The sequence below is a fragment of the Mustela putorius genome, unplaced genomic scaffold, assembly GCF_011764305.1.
Source record: "Mustela putorius furo isolate JIRA1106 unplaced genomic scaffold, ASM1176430v1.1 tig00003870_pilon_pilon_pilon, whole genome shotgun sequence".
NCBI classification, from domain to species: domain Eukaryota; kingdom Metazoa; phylum Chordata; class Mammalia; order Carnivora; family Mustelidae; genus Mustela; species Mustela putorius.
Window position 1 is genome coordinate 7923071 of NW_025422022.1, and position 22423 is coordinate 7945493.

The following is a 22423-nucleotide window of genomic DNA, read 5'->3' on the forward strand; positions in this document are numbered from 1 at the left end:
GTGGAAAAAGATAGGTTACGAGATTAATTTTTAAGCACTAAATATTTATTGACAGAATCTCTCTCCAGGCAGTGTTCACACGCTTAGAACTGAAGCTTTAGAAATTGGCAGTGCTGTTTAAGCAAACAAAGCCAGTCAGTTGAATGCAATGATTAACAGGAAGTTGGGGAGCGGACACAGTTGCCAACCCTTGGCCGGGAGAAGAGGCTGGGGTAGAAGTTGTAGGGGGATGACTTGCAGAATGGTGAACTCAGCCCTTGGTGCTTTTACGGTAGAGATAGGTGGCTGCGTTAGAATCGGCATCTCCCTGAGGCAGCTTGTTTTTGTGTGGTAACAGGTTGCAGGTTGCAGGTTAACGGGAGCCGGAGCCAAGCAAATCCAAAGAAGCTACTTCAGAAATGTGTCGAAAAAAGGTGGAAATGAAACACAGCGGAGAATGAGAAGGGAAGGAAGACAGCGAAAGGACAAAACGGTCAACTGCAAGGGCACGGAGCAGCTGATCAGAGTCGCGTCTACCGAGAGGATGATTTATGGATTCTGGAGAAAATGTAAGTTAAATATATCTATACTCTGATCAGCTCTTGAAAAACATTTCCCTCCCTTTCTGGTCTTGAATGATGGTCTCTTGGAAGCATTGTCTTTTTACTGTGTCTCTTATCACTGCCCTGATTTTTGTGTTTGTTTACAATAACGAGTTATGGGAGGAGAAGCATTTTCTGAAGGCATCTCTGTCCAATGCTTCCCTGTTAGCACAAGTCTGTCACCAGATTTTTAAGGGGAAGGTTTTTTACCCAAGAGAGAATGCACTGAAAACTACCCTCAGCGAATCTAGCTGTTACGAGTACGTGGCTCAAAGTCACTATATAACAGAAACACTATCAGAAGAGGAAGCGGAGTTCCCTTTGGCTTATACGGTGACCATCCACAAAGACTTTGGCACTTTTGAGAGACTCTTCAGGGCAATTTACATGCCCCAAAATGTCTACTGTGTTCACATGGATGAGAAGGCAACAGATACATTTAAAGATTCAGTGAAGCGATTATTGAGCTGCTTCCCAAATGCTTTCCTGGCCTCCAAGATGGAGCCGGTTGTCTATGGGGGGATCTCCAGGCTCCAGGCTGACCTGAACTGCCTCAAAGACCTCGCGGCGTCCGAGGTGCCCTGGAAGTACGCCATCAACACGTGTGGGCAAGACTTCCCCCTGAAGACCAACAAGGAGATCGTTCAGTATCTGAAAAGCTTTAAGGGGAAAAACATCACCCCGGGGGTGCTGCCCCCCGATCATGCCATTGGACGGACTAAATATGTCCACCAGGAGCTATTAAGTAAAAAAAATTCCTACATGCTTAAAACAAGAAAATTGAAAACTCCACCTCCTCACAACATGACCATTTACTTTGGTACTGCCTATGTGGCCCTCACAAGGGAATTTGCCAACTTTGTCCTCCAAGACCAGCGTGCGCTTGACTTGCTCTCCTGGTCCAAGGACACTTACAGCCCTGATGAGCATTTCTGGGTGACGCTCAATAGGATCCCAGGTATGTGTGTCTCTTAACTTCTGTTCTCATGGGCGAACATTGCATGGCCAAAACTGAATGAACTGCTTTAAAAACTAGTTTAAAAAATTTAACATTTCAAAACTCTTTACAGTTTTAAATGTTAATTTAAAAAATCTTTGTAACAGTTCTGTTCACAGATGTCACTCATGTCCATTTACAGGTGAGGAAACTGAGGCATAGGGATTAGCAGGGCCGAGGTAGAGCTCAACCCTCTGACTCAATTTTGCTGACATGCCAAACTGCCTTTCGGGACCCACAGACCCAATTCAGATATGTGCTGCAGCCTTGAGACAGGGCATAGGATTGAGGGAAAGCCGGCTGTGACAATGAAAGACTAAACCCAATTCTCCATTAAGTGTGATGTCATGTACAATCAGGAATAAATATTAAAAAGTACATTTGAGGGGCTCCTGGGTGGCTCAGTGGGTTAAAACCTCTGCCTTCGGCTCTGGTCATGATCCCAGGGTCCTGGGATCGAGACTCTTCCTCCTCTCTCTGCCTGCCTCTCTGCCTACTTGTGATCTCTATCTGTCAAATAAACAAATAAAATCTTAAAAAAAAAAAAAGTACATTTGAATGGCAGTTTGAACATTTTAATAATACGTTGGCTCCTGTCAAAGCTCCAATAGCTAAATGCACTTGCTTTCAAAATGGGAGCAGTGTATAACTTTAAAACTTTTTATTTGCAAGTTCTTTTCCTGGAATTGAGTCATAAATTTAGAGCACCTTAAAGATTTCTAGAGCAGTGCCTTCATTTTGTTTATTTATTTATTTATTTATGAATTTATTTGACAAAGAGAGAACACAAGTAGGCAGAGAGGCAGGCAGAGAGAGAGAGGGAGAAGCAGGCTCCCCGCTGAGCAGAGAGCCCGATGCGGGGCTCGATCCCAGGATCTTGAGATCATGACCGGAGCCGAAGGCAGAGGCCTAACCCACTGAGCCACCCAGGCACCCCAGTGCCTTCATTTTATAGACAAAGAAACTTCCATGGGATCAACGTGATGGCCTCAAGCTGCCCAGCTAGTGAGTGATGATGCCAATGATACAAACCAGGTCTTCTAAGCCTCATGCTCTTTTGATTTCAGTCGTTACTAAATTAACTGCACCTTCCCTTTGACCCAAGTTCTAAACGATTTGAATGATCTCAAGTTGTTTATAGTGAACTGATACAGTCCTGCTAGTGAAATTCAAAAATAAAAATTCAGATTCACAGTTCAAGCAAGAAGTAACTTGAATCCATATGACCATAAGATTCATGGTTTCTCGAGATTAGCGGCTCAACCCTGGATGCATACTACATTCACCTGGAGCTTTTAAAAATACATAAGGCCAGGCCCCGTTTCCCACAGGGCCTGACTTCTGGGATGGACCTTTCTTAGGTATTTGTTCTGTCTCCAGGTGATTCTCAGGGACAGCCAGGGCTGTGAACCACTGCAGTTGCTTGCTTTAGAAGTTGTTATACAAAATTTCATAGACTTAGAGTGCTTTTTTTAAACCACAGGAAAATAACCTCTTATTAATTTTTAGGATTTATTTTTAAGTTAGGTATAATTAGCATATAACGTTGTATTATTTCCAAGTGTACATGCAACATGACCTGCTATCTATAGATATTGCAAAATGATCACCACCACAAATCTGATTAGAATTTAGCAACTTTATTTTTCTTGTGACAAGAATTTTTTGTATGTGTGACGAGAACATTTAAGAACGGCTTTCTTGAACGTAATAACAACAATAATAATAGTAATAATAAAGAACTGCTTTTTTAAGCAATTTTCAATATACTGTCAGAGAGGGAAAAATTTACCTCTTCTTTTTAATGTTCTTCTGGCTGGTCTAAGAATTCAATCGGCCTGAGACGAATTAACAGAAGGGAAAAAACCCAAAGTTTAAGTATGTGTGTGCAGAGAACCAATATTGAAAGTACAACCCAAAGCTGGATGGTAGCATCCAGCTTGTATACATTTTAGAAAAAGAGACATAAATCTGTGAGAAATTGACAGGACAAAGAAAACTTATGTTTGGGAGACTCAATTACTAAGAAATTCTAAAAAGGATTTGGGCAGGGGTAATGATTAAGTAAAAGTACCGAGGTTTGTTTCTACCTTCTTCTCAGCTCTGAATTTCCTACCTCTGGTGAGAAGAAGGTCCCTTAATCTCCTGATACAGGGAGGGTAGCTTTCATGTGGGAGGTCTTGTTCCTGCTTTCTGGAGACAAAGGATGGAGGGAGGGTCAGGATGTTGCTCTTAAGCAGCCTTTTTCTTTTCTTTTTTCTTAATTTAAATTTTACTTAATTAACATACTTAACATACAGTGCAATATTGGTTTCCGGAGTGGAAATCAGTGATTCATCACTTCTGTGCGACACACAGTGCTCATCACAACGAGTGCCCTACTTAATGCCCATCCCCCGCCCACCTTCCCTCCATCAACCCTCAGTTTGTTACCTATGGTTAAGAGTCTCTTATGCTGGGGTGCCTGGGTGGCTCAGTGGGTTAAAGCCTCTTCTTTGGCTCAGGTCATGATCTTAGGGTCCTGGGATTGAGCCCCACATCCGGCTCTCTGCTCCTTGGGGAGCCTGCTTCTCCACCCCGTCTCTCTCTGTCTGCCTCTCTGCCTACTTGTGATCATTGTCTGTCAAATAAATAAATAAAATCTTAAAAAAAAAAAAAGAGTCTCTTATGCCTTGCCTCCCTCTCTCTTTTTTCCTCCCTATCCTGTATTTTCCTCTGTTTTCCTTCCTAAACTCTACAGATAAGTGAGATCATATGATATTTGACTTTCTCTGACTTATTTTACTTAGCATAATACACTCTAGCTCCACCCACATTGTTGCAAGTGGCAGGATTTCATGATTTTTGATGGCTGAGTGATATTCCATTATATATGCATATGAGATTTTTAATATATGCATATTGATGATATATACATATATGTATATATATGTGTATGTATATATACATATATGTTGTATATATATGTGTGTATATATATGTGTATATATATCTCACATCGTTATCCATTCATTAGTTGGTGGACATTTGAGCTCTCTCCATAGTTTGGTTATTGTTAATAAGGCTATTGTAAACATTGGGGCCATGTACCCCTTCAAGTCTGTATTTTTGTATTCTTTGAGTAATGTGCTGGCTCTTTCTTAAGTAACTTTAATTCAAAATATGCCAAAGAGGCACATTTCTGGGGTGGGCTACCCTTAGCCCCCACAACATAATACAGTACTATTGACTATAGTCATATGTTGTACATTACATCTCTAGGACTTGTTTACTTTAAAACTGGAAGTTTGTAACTTTTGACCTTGACCTTGACCCATTTGCCCCCCTCCCCACCTCCCGTCTCTGGAAACCATCAATTTATTCTCTGTATTGTGAGTGTTGTTTTTTTTTCCCCCCCAGATTCCACATATAAGGGAGATCATGCAGTATCTGTCTTTCTTTGTCTGACTTAATTTCACTTAGCATGATGTCTTCGAGGTCCATTCATGTGGTCACAAACGGCAAGATGTCATTCTTTTTTATGCTCAGTAACATTCCATTGTATATATATATATCACACCTTCTTTATCCATTCATCCACTTATGGACACTTAGGTTGTTTCCATGTCTTGGCTATTGGAAATAGTGCTGCAGTGAACAAGGGGGCACCATAACTTTTTCATCTTATGTTTTTATTTTTTTTAGGTAAATACCCAGAAGTAGGATTATGGGATCATAGGGCAGTTCTAGTTTTAACTTTCTGAGGAACCTCCGTACTGTTTTCCAGAGTGGCTGCACCAGTTTACATTCCCACAAACAGTGCAAGAGGGTTCCCTTTTTTCCACATTCTCACCAAGACTTGATATTTCTTGTCTTTTTGATAATAGTCATTCTAACAGATGTGAGGTGATATCGCATAGAAATCTATTTAAATTTGTGGTTTTCCAAAAGCTGGAAGGGGTAAGGTTGTAGTGATAAAAGAAATCAGGTCTCAAGAAAGTTGGGGGGGGTAGTCATGACCATATAGTTGTTTCTATGGAATTACAATGTACAGAATGAGGGAGGAATAACCCCACTTCTGACATGTTGCTTGGATCAAGCATGATGGAGATTTTTTAGGTAGGAGCCCCAGACTTTAAGCAAAGACATTGACAATGCAGGTTCCAAAGATAGCAGTCAAAAAGGATAAAGGACCAAACCCCATTTTTTTTTCTAGCAAGGACCAAGACAAACAAAAAGGTTATTCAATATGAAAAAGATTTGAAGAAGTGTCATTGTCTTCACATGATTGAAAGATTTGCTCATTTGGAAGAAGAATCTAGGGTCAGTGGTGGGAGATTTAAAAATCTGTTAATCTGGGATTAGAACGGGTAGCTTTCTCGGTGGTGGGCAAGCAAAAGGCATCTGTAGAAACAGAGAAGAAGTGCAGTAAAGGCAGCTCACTTACCAGGTATTGGACAAGATGGCCTGTGATTCTCTTCCATCCTGAAAGTCTGTGATTCTAGAGGATGATTCTAGTCAGCTTGTTGAACAGACACTTAAGGGTAACACCCTGACTTCTCAAGCTGGGTAATCTATCGGAAATGGACTTTTACATCTCTGGTTAGCAGTTACAGATCAGTGAAACAATGGAAAACTATTGTACTGCTCCAAAACTTAGAAGAGTGAGCCCTTGAAGGAGTTTCTATCTTATATATATGAAGGTTCCTTTCTTTCTTTTCTTTTCTTTTCTTTTTTTTTTTTTTTTTTGTTTAAATTTTGTATTTATTTATTTGGTAGAGAGAGCACAAGCTGGGGGAGCAGCAGGCAGAAGGAGAGGGAGAAGAAGAGTTTCCTGCTGAGCCTGATGCCAGGCTCCATCCCAGGACCCTGGGATTAGGACCTGAGCCTAAGGCAGAGGCTTAACTGACTGAGCCATGCAAATGCCCCCTGAAGGATCCTTTTAGGAAGTCGGTGCCCCCTCACCCAGCAGCTGTCTCATGCAGGAGCTGGGTGAGCCTGTATAGAGGGCTTGGTCATGAGGAGGGAAAGGAACTGAAACCTAAACATCTGTCTCGTCCCAACTATCACTCCTGCTGTGTGGAAATCTGAGTCAGTTCTGTTTTGAGGGCACTTCTAGCTGATGTATTAATTGGCTGGTTTGTTATTTGGGACGTTTGAAGACTGTTCTAGTTGACTGCAGTGATTGGGGGTTTATTAAAAAATCTTCCAGACAAAATGGCCTCATGGGGCGCTAGAACAGCACCACCCAAAAGAAGCATAATGTGAGCCATATATGTAGTTTTGGATTTTCTAGCAGCCACATTAAAAGAAATAAAAACAAACTGGGTGTTATACGCAACTGATAAATTACCGAACACTACATCTGAAACTAATGATGTTAGTTTCAATGCTGGCTCATTGAATTTAAATAAAAAATTTTTAAAAATATATAAAAAATAAAAACAAAGAGGGGAAATTAATTTAAGTAATATATTGTATCTAGCCCAGTATGCCCCATATCCCATTTGCATATGTGGCTGATGTCGCCGTCCCAGGTAAGTGTGGGTAAATGGGCAGACATCAGCGATGCCGTCCCAGCAGCGTGACGGAGTCTGTCACCTCTGCTGCTTTGGCTTTGCCTGCTTCCTTTTCCTTTTCTGAGATTCTTATCCTGCTTCAGAGCTTCCCTTGCTGGGGCTGCATGCTGACCCATGGCTCCTGCCCTCTGCGGGTCCCCACTCCACAGCCAGACGCTGAGCTGTTCTGCAGACCACGGTTTCTCAGGGCGCCCCTTCCAGTATGCGCAGAGTCTTGCTTTGGGTCACGTAGGAACTGCAGGACGAGTCCCTGTTCTCATGTCACATCGCTGCATAGGGTGCCGCCGCCTGCTCTGTGCGTGGCTACCCTTCATTTAGGTCTTGAGCTGTTCCAATCAGCTGTGGGTTAAAGCACAAAGGAAAACATCCACTCCTCACCCCATCCATGTCCATAATAAATGCCTTAAGAAGTGGCAGGTCCGGGACGCCTGGGTGGCTCAGTTGGTTAAGCAGCTGCCTTCGGCTCAGGTCATGATCCCAGCGTCCTGGGATCGAGTCCCACATCGGGCTCCTTGCTCCGCAGGGAGCCTGCTTCTCCCTCTGACTCTGCCTTCCACTCTGTCTGCCTGTGCTCGCTCTCACTCTCTCTCTCTTACAAATAAATAAATAAAATCTTTAAGAAAAAAAAAAAAAAAAAAAAAAAAGAAGTGGCAGGTCCTCTGGAAGGCTTGAAAGTAAGAATTTGTGCACAGCATACATAAGGGGGAGGTGCCCATGAGGACAGAAGAATCACAGAAAAGAAGTTCACCTAGGGTCTTTTCTTTCTTAATTTAAGATTTTATTTCTTTGTTTGAAAGAGAGAGAGAGAGAGAGAGCAGGTGCACACAAGCAGGGGGAGGGGCAGAGAGAACAGGAGAAGCAGGCTCGCAGCTGAGCAAGGAGCTTGACTCTGACTGGGGCCCCATTTCAGGACCCTGAGATTACAACCTGAGCCGAAGGCAGATGCTTAACCATCTGAGCCAGGCAGGTGCCCCCACTTATGTTCTTTCTTTCTTTTTTTTTTAAGATTTTATTTATTTACTTATTTGACAGAGATCACAAGTAGGCAGATTGACAGAGAAAGAGGAAGGGAAGCAGGCTTCCCGTTGAGCCATGGGATCATGACCTGAGCCAAAGGCAGAGGCCCTAACCCACAGAGTCACCCAGATGCCCCCCCCCCACTTATGTTCTTAAAGAGATTGCTCCCTCCCCAAATAAATAAAAATTCAAACAAATAAAGAGGTTGCCCAATAAACTTCACTACCTGTTGTAAAACTAGGGCTTCCTGACCTCCCTGCTTCCCCTTTGTGCCTCCAACTTTGCCCCACTTTTCTCTACGCTCTCTCCTCCTACCTCTCTCCCTTCGTCCAGTCTGCAACAAGATGGCGGCCTCTTAATCCTCTGACTCAGCTGGCCGTGATTTCCCATTAGGGAAAAGCGCCATCTGAGGTCCCCAGGTGCAAGTTCTTGTCCTCCCACTTTCCTTCTGAGTTGCTCCTCTTGTGTGCGTCTGGCTTTCAGGGCTCTGCCCGGGGTTAGGGTAACACCAGCGGCGGTTATATTCATTGAGTGTTCCTTGGGTTTAAAGATTTAATAACTGACCGATGATTTCTGTCTCACTTGCTCCAAAGGAATATTTGGAATATGATTCCGTGAGGGTTTATTTGAAATTCATATTAAAATCTGAATGAGTGAGAAAAAGAAACCTGACCACAGGTTTTGGTGGAGACGAGAGGAGAAAGGAATGCAAAGGTGCCTAAGGGGAAAGAGCAGAAGAAGGAAGAGAGCTGGACATAGTGGACCTGGAAGGGCAGACTCCCTGCATCCCATTTTTCTCTTCCCCTGGAGCCAGCCGACAGATCAGCCCCGATGGTCTTCTGTGTCGTCCATGAACCCCTGTGCCCTTGATGGGGGAGGCCTGCTGCGGACGAGGCCACACTAGCGTGAGTCTACCATTATTGGCAATTGGCTAATCTCTTTAATTGCCATGTTTGTAGATATGCGAAGCAGAGGTGCCAAGCTCTTGAGAGAAGCAACTATAGGAGTCAAAGAACAGTAGATCTGAATCATGAGGGTCCTGGGAACCCATGCTTGTGGCCCCAGTGATTTGGCTGGGATCTTGCTATGCCCAGAGGGAATTCATGTTCATGTTCCTCAAACACTTTATGCTTCCAAGAGCCCCTGGGTGTATGGACAGACTTGCAGTGGGGGAGTGGTGTAAGTCGTACTATTAGCTTGAACAGTATCTTTTTCTGTCTGCTAGAAAATACCAGTTTTTCAACTTACAGGAAAGGGAATCCATGAGTGGGGCCCCTATGAGTTCTTTTCAAGGAAATATGGTCTCTTGAGAAGGTGACAAATGGTGTGACACACTTCATCTTTATGCAGCTAGATTAGCAAGGAAATAGTGGGATTAGTTTTTTTTCTCTGGAAAAAATGGGGGCAGGGCAGGGCAGGGGGGAAGTGGTTTGTAACTTTGAATGATCTTATCTGTGCTATACTTTTGTCTGCTTTCCTCTGGTCACTGAATTTGTTCTTGGAGCTTTCTGTGGCTCATACTTTATCCTTACTTTCTTCTTTATCCTTCCTCCCTAAGACTCTTCTTTCCTGGTTCTTTTCCTGGTCCTTTTCATCAAGAGGATGACCTGTGTTATCTTGACAGTTATACCCTCGTAAGACTGAGGTCACCTAGAAGTTCAGTGTCTTTTATGGTTTAAGTTTTGGAATGACATGCTTACTTGCTTAGGATGACTCAGCAGAGCCAAGGACCACTAGAGATCTTGACACTTTTTTGAGTCTTTAAACTCAAGATAATGATAATTTCTGCAAATCAGAAATTGCCCTAAGATGCCGTTTAGTTAATTTATATGCATTTTACATATCCACATATATTACTACCAAAAAGGGTTTGCATCATTAGTGCCGACATATACGAACAAACTTGCTTTGTTAATTAGAGCATATTCCTGATTTCTGAGGAACAATGGGAGACATGACCCTAGATTAATTAAATTAAGATATTAATATTTATATTTAACCTAATGAAGATATTATTAATAATTAATATTCAGAGACAACATTTCTTCCTGTGGTGAGAGGGAGCAAGATACAAAGTAGATTGAAGAGAAAGACAAAGGAAGTGGTAGACCTAACTGAACTAGAGTCAGTGATCAATTAGAATGCTTTTAGACTCAGTAGTCTGTGGAGTGAGTGTGTTGAATATAAATGATCTAAATATCTGTTTACTCTGGAGTCAGTGGGTGCCCTCCTTCTGCTGGTGCGATTTGAAAGCAGACTGTCTTGGCTTTGCCACCTACACTTAATAACTTTGGGCAAGGTGCCTAATTTCTCTGAGACTGATTCTTTGTCTTTTCTTGAAGATAACATATCTCTTGTGGGCCTGTTGGAAGGATCTGGTATGTTGTAGGCATTCAATGTCCAGAAAGAGGGGAACAGACCAACTTCCTTGATGTTGATTTTTGAGGTTTTGGTGTTACTATTCTAGAATTTCCATGTGTGACTAGAAGAACTCATGCCCATTTGGTTATGAAGGTGTAGGGATAATATTTCGCTAGAAATGGGTATGGGGCCCACGAGGTTACCCCTAGCGGTAGCTTTTCGTGGCCATGTCACATGGGTAGAGCCTTAAGTGGTTGGTTTCTCTTTCCTGTTATTAGGAAGTAGTGTTCTGTGACTAGTTGAAAGCCTCCCACTCTGCCAAGCTTCTGTTGCTCTAGATTGGCCCAAAGACAAATAGTCTCCCTACCCTTGCTGGCTGTCCCCTTGTTCTGGAATGTTCTTTACTCACATTGCCCATTCTGGACATTTGTTAAGATCCAGCTGAAATGTCACCTCCTCAGGAGAAGACTGGAGAAGACTACTCCTTTCCTCTTCCACAGAAGCAGCCGGCTTTCTTCCTTTCCTTCCTTTCTTTCTTCTCTCCTAAATTAACAACTTTGCTGAGGTATAATTTACGTACCTCAAAAGTGAAGCATGTGATTCAGGTGTCTAGTTCACACACCATACAACACCAAATTCACCCATTCTGAACGTACAATTCATTGATTTTTAGTATGTCTGTAGAGTTGTGCAACTATGACCCCCATCTAATTTAGAATATTTTTTTAAGATTACTTATTTATTAATTTGACAGCACACACACGAGAGAGAGAGTGAGAGTGAGAGAGCACACGCGTGCACACACGTGCACACACACAAGCAGGGGGAGGGTCAGAGGGAGAAGCAGACTCCCCACTGAGCAGGGAATCCAATGTGGGGCTCATTCCCTGAAGACAAACACTTAACCAACTGAGCCACCCAGGTGCCGACAAATTTAGGATATGTTTATCACCTCCAAAAGAAACCTCCTGCCCTTTACAGCCACTTTTTATTTCCACACCCAAACCTCACCTTCCTATCTGTATGGATATGCCTTTTCTGGACATTATATATAAATCAAATTATATATATATTTTCACATCTGGTGCTTTTGCTTTGTGTGATATTCTTGCAGATTATTCACATTCTAGCATGAATCAGTACTTCACTCCTTTACATGGCCGACCTCCTCTTCCATCGAATAGCTGTTAACATCTTGTTTATTGATCCGTTGATAGACTTCTGGGTTATTTCTGCTTTTTGGCCATTAAAAATGCTCCTGTGAACATTCCTGAGCAAGTCTTTGTATAGACACATGTTCTCTTTTCTCCTGGGGGAGATCCCAGAAGTGAAATCGCTGGTCCATGTGGTAACTCCATGTTTCACATTTTGAAGATCTGCCCAGCTGGTTTCCAAAGCAGGTGCTACATTGTACATTCCCACCAGCCGTCTGTGAGGGTCCCATTACTCCCCATCCTCCCCAAGCCTTGTTACTGCCTGCTGTTTTATTTACACCATGGTAGCAGCTGTAAAATTATAGCTGTGCTTTAGATTTGCATTTCTCTAATGAACAAAGATGTTACCATCTTTTCACATACTTGCTAGCTTTGGTATTCTCTTCTTCCGAGAGGACAAACTGCCTATTTTACCCTGTTTCTTTGAACCTTAGTATTCTTGCAACCCTGTTAATAGATGAGTTTATAGATGAGAACACCTAGGTATGGAGAATTTGGAGTACTTACCCAAGGACACCCAGTTCACAGGCGCCCCAGTCAAGATGATTAAATTTCTTTTGAACGTGGAGTGGATTGAGAGATGAGATTGTCTAACACTGAATTAAGAACCCACTGCATGGCCCAAATGTTAAGGTTTTTGCCTCTTGAATCCTCTGACTAAGCAACTGGCTAAGACTTATTTAAAAATTAAATCAGATGGGGCATCTGGCTGGCTCAGTCGCTGTAGCACGCGACTCTTGATCTCTGTCTGGGTGGTGAGTTCCAGTCCCATGTTGGGTGTAGAGATTGCTTAAGTAAATAAGCTTTAAAGAAAATCTTTTAAAAATAAATAAAGCAGCCCACGTAAACAAGACGCAATTACTGTGACAGAACCATTTTTCTCTGGGTTTATGCAAACCATGATTCCTCCTCTTTTTAAGAAGCAAATGGCTCCAGTTCCCTCCTTTCCAATAAAATAAAATAAAAAATATTTTAGCCCTCATCCTTATTGTCCCTGTTCTTTATAAGGAAGGGTTTGTGCTGGAGTCCTCGTTGGTGTTTCTGCAGCTTTTACTTTTTTTGTTCCTTCCCTTTCTCGAGAGGTGCCCCATGGCTGTGGTCTCCATTTGGGGGGGCTATGCACTGGTCTGTGCTAGCTGCGTTAGGACAGCTGGGCCTTAAGGAGGGAGGCTGTTTCAGTGCACCTCAGTGTGCTGCTCCAAATGCTAAGTCTTGGGTTACTGAGCTTGAGAAATTCAGGGCAGTGTCTCACAGGGTTTCGCAACCATTTCTTTCTTTCTTTTTTTTTTTTTCACCTCAGAGGATTCATAAAATGTGTCTCCGTAGTTTTCTCCTTATTAGGAATGAAGTGAGCCTCAAATTCCTATAATCTCCTCATTCCTGACTAACCTCCTTCGAGCCTTGGTGAAAAATCGTAACAATTTTTACAGAAGGTAAAGTCACCCTGGTAGAATTTTCCACTCGAGTGCCGAGCCGTGCACAGCTGTTTTTAGCCGCTCTGGCAACCTCCTGGGGCCCAGCCCTGCTCTGTGAGACTCCAGTGTCTTCAGTCCCATGAATCAGGCAAAAAAACGAGGCAAAGGATGGGATTTAAGGCTCTCCTTGTTTTCTGCTCTGAAGCCATAAAAGGGAAGTTTAGGACAGGAGGGGAAATGACATCAAGGACACGGCAGGACTGGGCAGGAACGGACGGACAATGATAGGTCACCATGCATAAAATGTGTGTCCTAAGAGTGGAGACCTTGACTTGGTCTGAAGGTCACAGGGCCCAGCACAGCCGAATGTGTAGTACAGCTAGAAGCAGCTCGGTCTTTTTCCAATGCGGGTGCAGTGCTTTTAGCTTGTTCCTGAACTTTCTCCCCTTAGAGCAGCCTCTTCCTTGTGCTCAGTGCTCACTGCTGAGCTTCCCCAGCGGCGTCTGTGTGTGCTGACCGGCTGGCAGGCGGAAGATCAGTCGGTGTTCTGGACCGTACGCCTCTGGCTTAAAGAGCTTTGTCTGTATATATTGGTTGTTGCTCATATTTTTTGCAAGTACCAGACGAATGATTGTTTTCAGTAGATGTCACAGGGTAAAAAACAGTGGGAAAGTATTCCCTTAATATACCATCCCACGTGAGACCCTAGATTTCAGAATCTCAGGGAGCCAACTTTCCATTTGCTGTAAAATGCCAGGAAGAGCTGAATCTGGTAACAAGGCACAGATCTTGAGGCAGCATCATTGTCCTATGTTCGTTCTATAAAATGGGGGATATTTCCACATTCTAGACAGCCCCAACATTGGCAGTTTTGTGGATGTCGATAATGTACCTTTTCTCAAAGATGGAATACTCCAGAACAAATGCTTTCTCCACTTAACACTGATGCTTCATGGATTGAGTCATTTAAGCCTCACAGAAATCCTCTGACTGAAGAGCACCCGGGTGGTGCAGTCAGTTAAGCATCTGACTCTTGGTTTTGGCTCAGGTCACGATCACAGGGTCCTGGAATGGAGCCTCGCGTCAGGGTCCCGCACTCAGCGGAGTCTGCTTGGGATTCTCTGCCCCTCCCCCAACTCTTGCGTGTTGTTCTCTCTCTTTATTAACATATAATGTACTATTTGCTTCAGGGGTACAGGTCTGTGAATCATCAGTCTTAAACAGTTCACATCACCCACCATAGCACATACCCTCCCCAATGTCCATGACCCAGCCACCCTAACCCTACCCCTCAACCCCCAGCAACCCTCAGTTTTTCTCTCTCTCTTAAATAACTAAATCTTTTTTTAAAAAAAGGTAAACCTCTGAAGGGGGTAGATATTATCACCTTCAATTTGCAGGTGCAGAAACTGAGACTCCAGAAGGTAAAATGACTTAATTTCTAGGTTTGGGGATGCCTGGGTGGCTCAGTCAGGGAAGCATCTGCCTTTGGCTCCAGATATGATCCCAGGGTCCTGGAATGGAGCCCTGCATGGGGCTCCCTGCTCAGCTGGAAGCCTGCTTCTCCCTCTCCCACTCCCCCTGTTTGTGTTCCCTCTCTCACTGTCAAATAAATAAATAAAGTCTATAAGAAAAACCCTAAAACTCTAGGTTTGTGTGATCTCTGCTTCATTGTCTGTCTAATCCTCCAGGCTGCCCTGCAGAAGTTCCCACAGCTTAAGCAGTGCATATAATGGAAACATGACTCTGGGGGAAAAAAAGAGAGAGAGAGAGAGAAACCCCAAAACAGACTCTTAACTCCTCTTAACTCTAGAGAGCAAACTGATGGTTCCCAGGGGGGCGGGGGATGGGTAGAATGGGTGAAGGGGATTAAGTGGGCACTGGTCCTGATGAGCCCTGAGTAACAGATGGAATTGTTGTATCGCTACATTGTGTCCCTGAAGCTAATACAACACTGGACACGAACTATACTGCAATTAAAATTTAAAACGTTAAAATTTTTAAAAAAAGAAGAAAACATGACTCTGATCTCAGTGAGGTTTTTTTTTTTTTTTTTAAGATTTTATTCATTTATTTGACAGAGAGAGATCACAAGTAGAGAGAGAGGAGGAAGCAGGCTCCCTGATGAGCAGAGAGCCTGATGCGGGGCTCGATCCCAAGACCCTGGGATCAAGACCTGAGCTGAAGGCAGAGGCTTTAAGCCACTGAGCCACCCAGGCGCCCCTCTCAGTGAGTTTTTAACCTTTTATTTTCAAACTCATTTCAAAATTGTTATACTTACAAGAATAGCATAGAGCTCTACCCTTCATGCACACATACCCCCACCCATAACATGTGACCACATTTGCCTTCGCCTTATTTTAGTCTCCCTCTCTCTTTTATAAAATTTTCCTACGCCATTTGTCAATTCCTCCTTGCTGGTTCAAACAGGCTTCCTAACCACAGAGAGATACTTTCCTATACGACTAGCACCACCATCGAAAGACACATTACTGCCCACAGACCCTATTCAAGTCTTACTCATTGTACTAAAAACTTCCTTCGTAAATTAGGATCTGCTTAACGATCTCAAGCTGCACTCAGCCACCATCCCTCTTTCATCCCCTTGATTTGGAACCACCTCTCAGCCTGTCTGTGTCCTCCAAGCTCTTATCATTTTTGAAGAGTACCGTGTGAGTGTTTCCTTGTGATTAGATTCAAGTTCTGCGTTCTGGGCAAAGATACCAGAGATAAGATGCCCCCCGCGGGGAACCCTGCACAGTGTATTTCTTCTAGCAGCGGTGACGTTCACTTTTGTCCCTGGGGTCAGGTAGTCCCTGCCAACTGCTCCACTGTAAAGCTAATCAGTACAATTTTATATTTATTACTAAGTCATTAATGAGTATTTTGTGTGGAGACAGTTTGAGGCTTTTTAGATATACTGTTCTGCATCAAATGGTCACTCCCGGGTTCTACTGTCCACCGATGGTTCTTGCCTAGCTCAGTTATTACCATGTGGTTGCCAAATTGTGATTTTTTTTCCAACTCCCTCCTTTTATGTTTATTAGTTGACAATCATCTATAAGGCTGAGCCTTCTCTTCTTCCCAGGTGTTTGTTTATTTATACCCCTGTGGACACAGATTCCCATTTTACTCAATAAAAGGTTACAATCCATTACAATTTTTATTAATTTTGCTGCTGAAATTGCCTCAGACTCAGCCAGTGGGGCCCCCTTCACGGTGGCTCTGGAATCCCTTCAACGGCCCCCATTATTCTTTGAGCACGGCCTTCCTTGTACTTAACCCGCCTCCTAGCTAGGAATCAGCCATTTTCTTCAAGGAACCTTGGTTCCATTTCATGGAGAATGATATTTAGAAACCAAGGCCTGGGCACTCAACAGCATTATTACTTCTATGCCTTCTCATGGCTTAGATCTAGAAAAAATATATATACATATGTGTACACATAATGTCTGCATGTACCCATGACAAACACACACATGTGCGTTCTCAAACACGCAGTCCAAGTCACTCGCACATTCACAAACATGCCCATCTATATCTTAGCTTTTCAAATAGATATTAAAACCACAAGTGCACACTGATATCTCCATCAACACAGGGTTGATTCCCTCCACTTCTTTCCCTAGCAGTGAGGGACCCAGCCCCCGCTCACTTCCCTGGATTCACTTACGTGCTTGCCTCCACTCTGTGAATCCAGTCCTTCCCCTTCACCATGCTCAGCTGAAATCCTGCTCCCAGGATCCACCTTCCACAAGCTGTAGCTTTGGCTCCCGGGAAGAGAGAAGGAGTTCCGAATGAATTTTGATATTGTCATAAATGTATTTGTATTGGAAGACAGGTAAATATGTAAATGTATAAAATTCAAAGTTAGACTCCAGCTCTACCTGACTTCGTGAACTTGGGTGATCTGTTGGGCCCCTCTGATCCTATTTGCTCATCTGTAAAATGGGGATAATAGGTCTTACTTTACAGTGTTGCTGTGAGCATTACCAATGTCCTGCCTGAACTAGTGACCCAATACTTGGTACCTGATAAGTATTATCTCAATGTTATCTTTTATTACTGGTGAATGAGTCAGAGCCTCAGCAGGAAACAGAGTGCTTAAACTAGGCTAATCAAGGGGCACCTGGGTGGCTCCGTGGCTTAAGCCTCTGCCTTTGGCTCAGGTCATGATCTCAGGGTCCTGGGATGGAGGCCCGCATCCAGTTTTCCACTCAGAGGGAAGCCTACTTCCCCCACCCCTGCCTGACTCTCTGCCTACTTGTGATCTCTGTCAAATAAATAAATAAGATTTTTTTTTTTAAAAATTAGGCTAATCAAGGGGCGCCTGGGTGACTCAGTGGGTTGAGCCTCGGACTCTTGGTTTTGGCTCAGGTCATGATCTCAGGTCATGAGACTGAACCCTCATTGGGCTCCATGCTCAGCAGAGTCTGCTTAAGATTCTCTCTCCCTCTTCCTCTGCCCCTCCCCATCCCATGCATGCATATGTTCTCTCACGCTCTCTCTCTCAAATAAATAAACAAAATTTTTAAAATAGGCTAATCAAAAAAGATTTACCAAGAGGACTGTTTTGGAAGGTGTGGGTAGAGTGGAGGGAAACCTTTATTAAAGAGTATGGTAATACCCAGGGCCGGTAATAGTGGAACTATTATTACCATTTTGAGACCTGAAAGAAGGAGTGGTTGGCCCTTCTCAAAGGGCCCCTATGAGAACAACTTCGGTCAAAGGAGGCAGCTCTTGTGATGTGACTGACAAGAAAGGAGCTACCTCCTTTGACGGAAGCAAACACCTTGAGCCTTCTCTTGTGCCCTCACTGGCAAACCCAACCAGAGTCAGAGCTGCCTGATACACTCCCTATAAGTCAGCCCTCCTGAAGGGTGGAGACCAGAGGGAGGGGTCTAAAAGGGCCAGACAAAGGGATGCCTGGCTAGCTCAGTGAGTAGAGCACCTGACTCTTGATCTCAGGCCTGTGAGTTTAAGCTCCATCTTGGGCATAAGGATCACTTGAAATTAAAATATTTATTTATTTATTTTTAAATTACTATTATTATTTTTTAAGTAGGCTCCATGACCAGTGTGGAGTCCAATGCAAAGCTCGAACTCACAACCCCAAGGTCAAGACCAGAGCTGAGATCAAGAGCCAGACATCCAGTCAACCGAGCCACCCAGGCACCCCAAAAATAAAATCTTTAAAAATATATATATAAAAGCCGAATGGAAGCTATTCAGCTTCATTTTTCAACGTTGGGGGCAGGGGTATGTTTTGGTCACACTGGTCACTGATTCTGATGGAATTCTTACAGTAGTGTATCAAACCCCTTCAAATATATCAGTCATGAGGATGGCCTCAGACCTAGTCTTCCTGAAAATCAATGCTTAACAAAAAAGAACCTTAGCAGAAATCACCAGGACAGCAAGTATCTGTGGATGGGGAAGGACTGGGAATCCAGGAAGCACGAGGCAAGGTCTGTGCCCCTGGCGTCCCCAAGTCAGATCAGAACAGAGGAAGAAGTACTTTGGGTGTGGGGAATTGTTCTCTGCAGAAAGAAAAGAGAGAGAGGAAGGGTGCACGGGGCCTCTGTTACTCCAGATGATTACCAAGCACCTGGTAATGAGTTCAAGAGCCAGACCTCAGGAACCTAGTTCAGCCTGTACCAGGAATTCCCTAGATCCTTTCTGCTTGTGACCATTCAGAACATACAGAACTGTGGCCACCTGAAGAGGGAAGGGAGAGGTGGAAATCAAGGGATTTCCATGGAAGGGATTGATTTGGAAATCAATCATAATCTGAGCCATAAGGAAAAGATTTGTCCTGACAATTTTTCTGAGCTGTAGAAAAAAAAGAAGCTGGAAGGAAAGGAAAAGAAATTTCATAGTGTTTCTGTCTTAGGTGCTTTCTGAACACTGATGACTGATTGAACTTGACACAGAAAAAAGAAATGCTGGAGAGAAGGAATGCCTGTGTCTCATTGGAAGTGAAGCCAGATCCCCTTTCCTTCTCATGGTCTCTCCATGGAGCCCATCTGGGTTCTGTGCCATTCCTGGGCCTGCCTGATGGGGCCCAGGATGGCACGGTGACTCCCATTCCAGTCCTAGGTCATGCTGAGTGACCCTGGGCTGGGAGGTCCTGGAGTCTCAATGCCTCATTGAGCAGACAGGGGTGATCGCCCCGGATGCCAGCTATCAGCTTTGTCATTCACACCTGCTGCTTGTCCATGCGGCACCTTCTCCAACCACATCAGCTCCTGGTGACAAGTGCCATAAGGGCAGGCACTCAGATCTGTGCTGATGAGCACAGAGGGTTTTTGAATGTTTGACCTCCTGTTCTGTTTTCTCTTGACTCCTTTTCTTCTGGACATTACTCACTGGCAGGCAAGAGAGGTGGCCGGTTGGGTCGTGGCCCAAGGTGGCTTGGTGTCAGGAACCAGACTGGAGTCTTTCTTAGCAGTCTGATGGTTTGAGGAAGAAGTGAGTGCACTCTTGAATGTGTCTGCAGAGTATTTGATCACTCTGGATAAAATCCCATAAATATTAGTCATTCCAGGACGCCTGATCTTTACTTACCTAGAAAACTCACCTCACAGAGTTTACCCAGGAGAAGGACCATGACTCATTTCATTCATTCATTCTTCGTTCATTCATTCATTTGTTTTTGGTGAAGAATTGCATAACATGGGAAAATGCACAGATCAAGAATGTTCACCCACTGAACATACCCAAATAACAACCATCAAGACAAAGAACATGACCCGTCTCCCCATCATTACCCCAATGTCTAAGACCATAATGTCTTATTTATGTCTAATTTATGTCTAATTTATTTATGTGTAATTTATGTCTAATTTATGTCTAAGACCATAAATTACTTTTACCTGTTTTTGTCCTTTAAAATACATGGAAATAAACAGCATGTATTCTTTTACTGTCTGGCTTTTTTTGCTCAGTGTTATATCTGTAAGATTCGCTTTTTGTGTCGCAAGCAGTTACATTTTTTCATTCCCATCACGGTGTAGAGAGAAGGAGGTGTGGGAGGTGAGGAGGGATGATTTCCCCTCCCCCCCACCCCTACCAGGAACATTTAGAGATATCTGAAAATACGTTTGGTAGTCACAATTCACAGTTGGGAGCAAGGGATGCTGCCGGCATGGCACTTAGTGGGTCGAGGCCAGAGAGGCTGCTGGACATCCTACAATGCACAGGGCAGCCCTCACAATAGGCATATTCAACCCCAAATGCCAGTAAATGCCAAGGTTGAGGAAAGCTGATGGGCATTTGGGTGTGTTGTGAATATGGCAGCAGTGAATACTGAGCTATATGTCCTTTGATAAACATGGATGCCTTTCTGTTGAGTAAATCCCCGGGAATGGCATTACTAGGTCAGGGTACCTGCCTGTGTTCACCCTTGGGAGACTCCACATGGTTCCCAGAGTTGTGTCCCTTCACACTTTGACCAGCTACACATGAGGTTCAGGTCCTCCCACATCTGCCCCCAATAATTGTGTATTTTCTGCTTCTTTCTCTCTTTTTTGAGGTTGTTTTTTTATTTTTATTTATTTTAAAAAAGATTTTATTTACTTATTTTAGAGAGAGAGAGAGCCTGAGAGCAGGGAGAAGAGCGAGGGGGAGAGGGACAAGCAGACTCCATGCTAAGCATAGAACCAGACGTGGGGTAGGATTTTGTGACCTGAGAATGCGACTTGAACCTTGTACTATAAGCAGGAGTCTTAATCGACTGTCTTTTTTTAAAACATTTATTTATTTATTTATTTTTAAAAATAAACTTATAATGTATTTTTATCCCCAGGGGTATAGGTCTATGAATCGCCAGGTTTACACATTTCACAGCACTCATCATAGCACATACCCTCCCCAATGTCCGTAACCCCACCACCCTCTCCCGTCCCCTCTCCCTCCAGCAACCCTCAGTCTGTTTTTTGAGATTGAGTCTTTTATGGTTTGTCTCCCTCCCAATCCCATCTTCGTTCATTTTTTCTTCTCCACCCCAAACCCCCAACATTGCATCTCCACTTCCTCATATCAGGGAGATCATATGATAGCTGTCTTTCTCCGATTGACTTATTTCGCTAAGCATAATACCCTCTAGTTCCATCCACGTCATCACAAATGGCAAGATTTCATTTCTTTTGATGGCTGCATAGTATTTCATTGTGTATATATACCACATCTTCTTTATCCATTCATCTATTGATGGACATCTAGGTTCTTTCCATAGTTTGGCTATTGTGGACATTGCTGCTATAAACATTTGGGTGCACGTGCCCCTTCGGAGTACCACGTTTGTAATTTTAGGATATATACCCAGTAGTGCAATCGCTGGGTCATAGGGTAGCTCTATATTCAGTTTTTTGAGGAACCTCCACACTGTTTTCCATCAACAGTGTAGGAGTTGCACCATCTTGCATTCCCACCAACAGTGTAGGAAGGTTCCCCTCTCTCCACATCCTCACCAGCATCTGTCATTTCTTGACTTGTTAATTTTAGCCATTCTGACTGGTGTGAGGTGGTATCTCATTGTGGTTTTGATTTGTATTTCCCTGATGCCGAGTGATGTGGAGCAATTTTTCATGTGTCTGTTGGCCATCTGGATGTCCTCTTTGCAGAAATGTCTGTTCATGTCCTCTGCCAATTTCTTGATTGGATTATTTGTTCTTTGGGTATTGAGTTTTCTAAGCTCTTTATAGATTTTGGAAACTAGCCCTTTATCTGATATGTCGTTTGCAAATATCTTCTCCCATTCTGTCAGTTGTCTTTTGGTTTTGTTAACTGTTTCCTTTGCTTTGCAAAAGCTTTTGATCTTGATGAAATCCCAATAGTTCACTTTTGCTCTTGCTTCTATTGTCTTTGGTGATGTTCCTAGGAAGAATTTGCTATGGTTGAGGTCAAAGAGGTTGCTGCCTGTGTTCTCCTCAAGGATTTTGATGGATTCCTTTCTCACACTGAGGTCCTTCATCCATTTTGAGTCTATTTTTGTGTGTGGTATAAGGAAATAGTCCAATTTCATTTTTCTGCATGTGACTGTCCAATTTTCCCAGCACCATTTGTTGAAGAGACTGTCTTTTTTCCATTGGACATTCCTTCCTGCTTTGTCAAAGATTAGTTGACCATAGAGTTGAGGGTCTATTTCTGGGCTCTCTATTTTGTTCCATTGATCTATGTGTCTGTTTTTGTGCCAGTACCATACTGTCTTGATGATGTCAGCTTTGCAATAGAGCCTGAAGTCTGGAATTGTGATGCCACCAACTTTGGCTTTCTTTTT

General features: G+C 43.3%; 1 protein-coding gene across 2 annotated transcripts in view; it reads left to right on the forward strand.

The window, feature by feature from the left end:
* The first annotated feature begins 554 nt into the window (after positions 1 to 554).
* Positions 555 to 22423, forward strand: part of LOC123386888 (N-acetyllactosaminide beta-1,6-N-acetylglucosaminyl-transferase) — a 34708-nt gene continuing 12839 nt past the window's right edge. Inside the window, exons 1-2 of one of the 2 annotated variants that reach the window (XM_045067032.1) lie at positions 555 to 1539; positions 19037 to 20651. In XM_045067032.1, the coding sequence (XP_044922967.1) occupies positions 615 to 1539; positions 19037 to 19047 (936 nt within the window). In that variant the 5' untranslated portion in view covers positions 555 to 614 and the 3' untranslated portion in view covers positions 19048 to 20651. Of the gene's footprint in view, positions 1540 to 19036; positions 20652 to 22423 lie in introns of those variants that run through there. The other variant, XM_013056831.2, reaches the window with a different exon arrangement.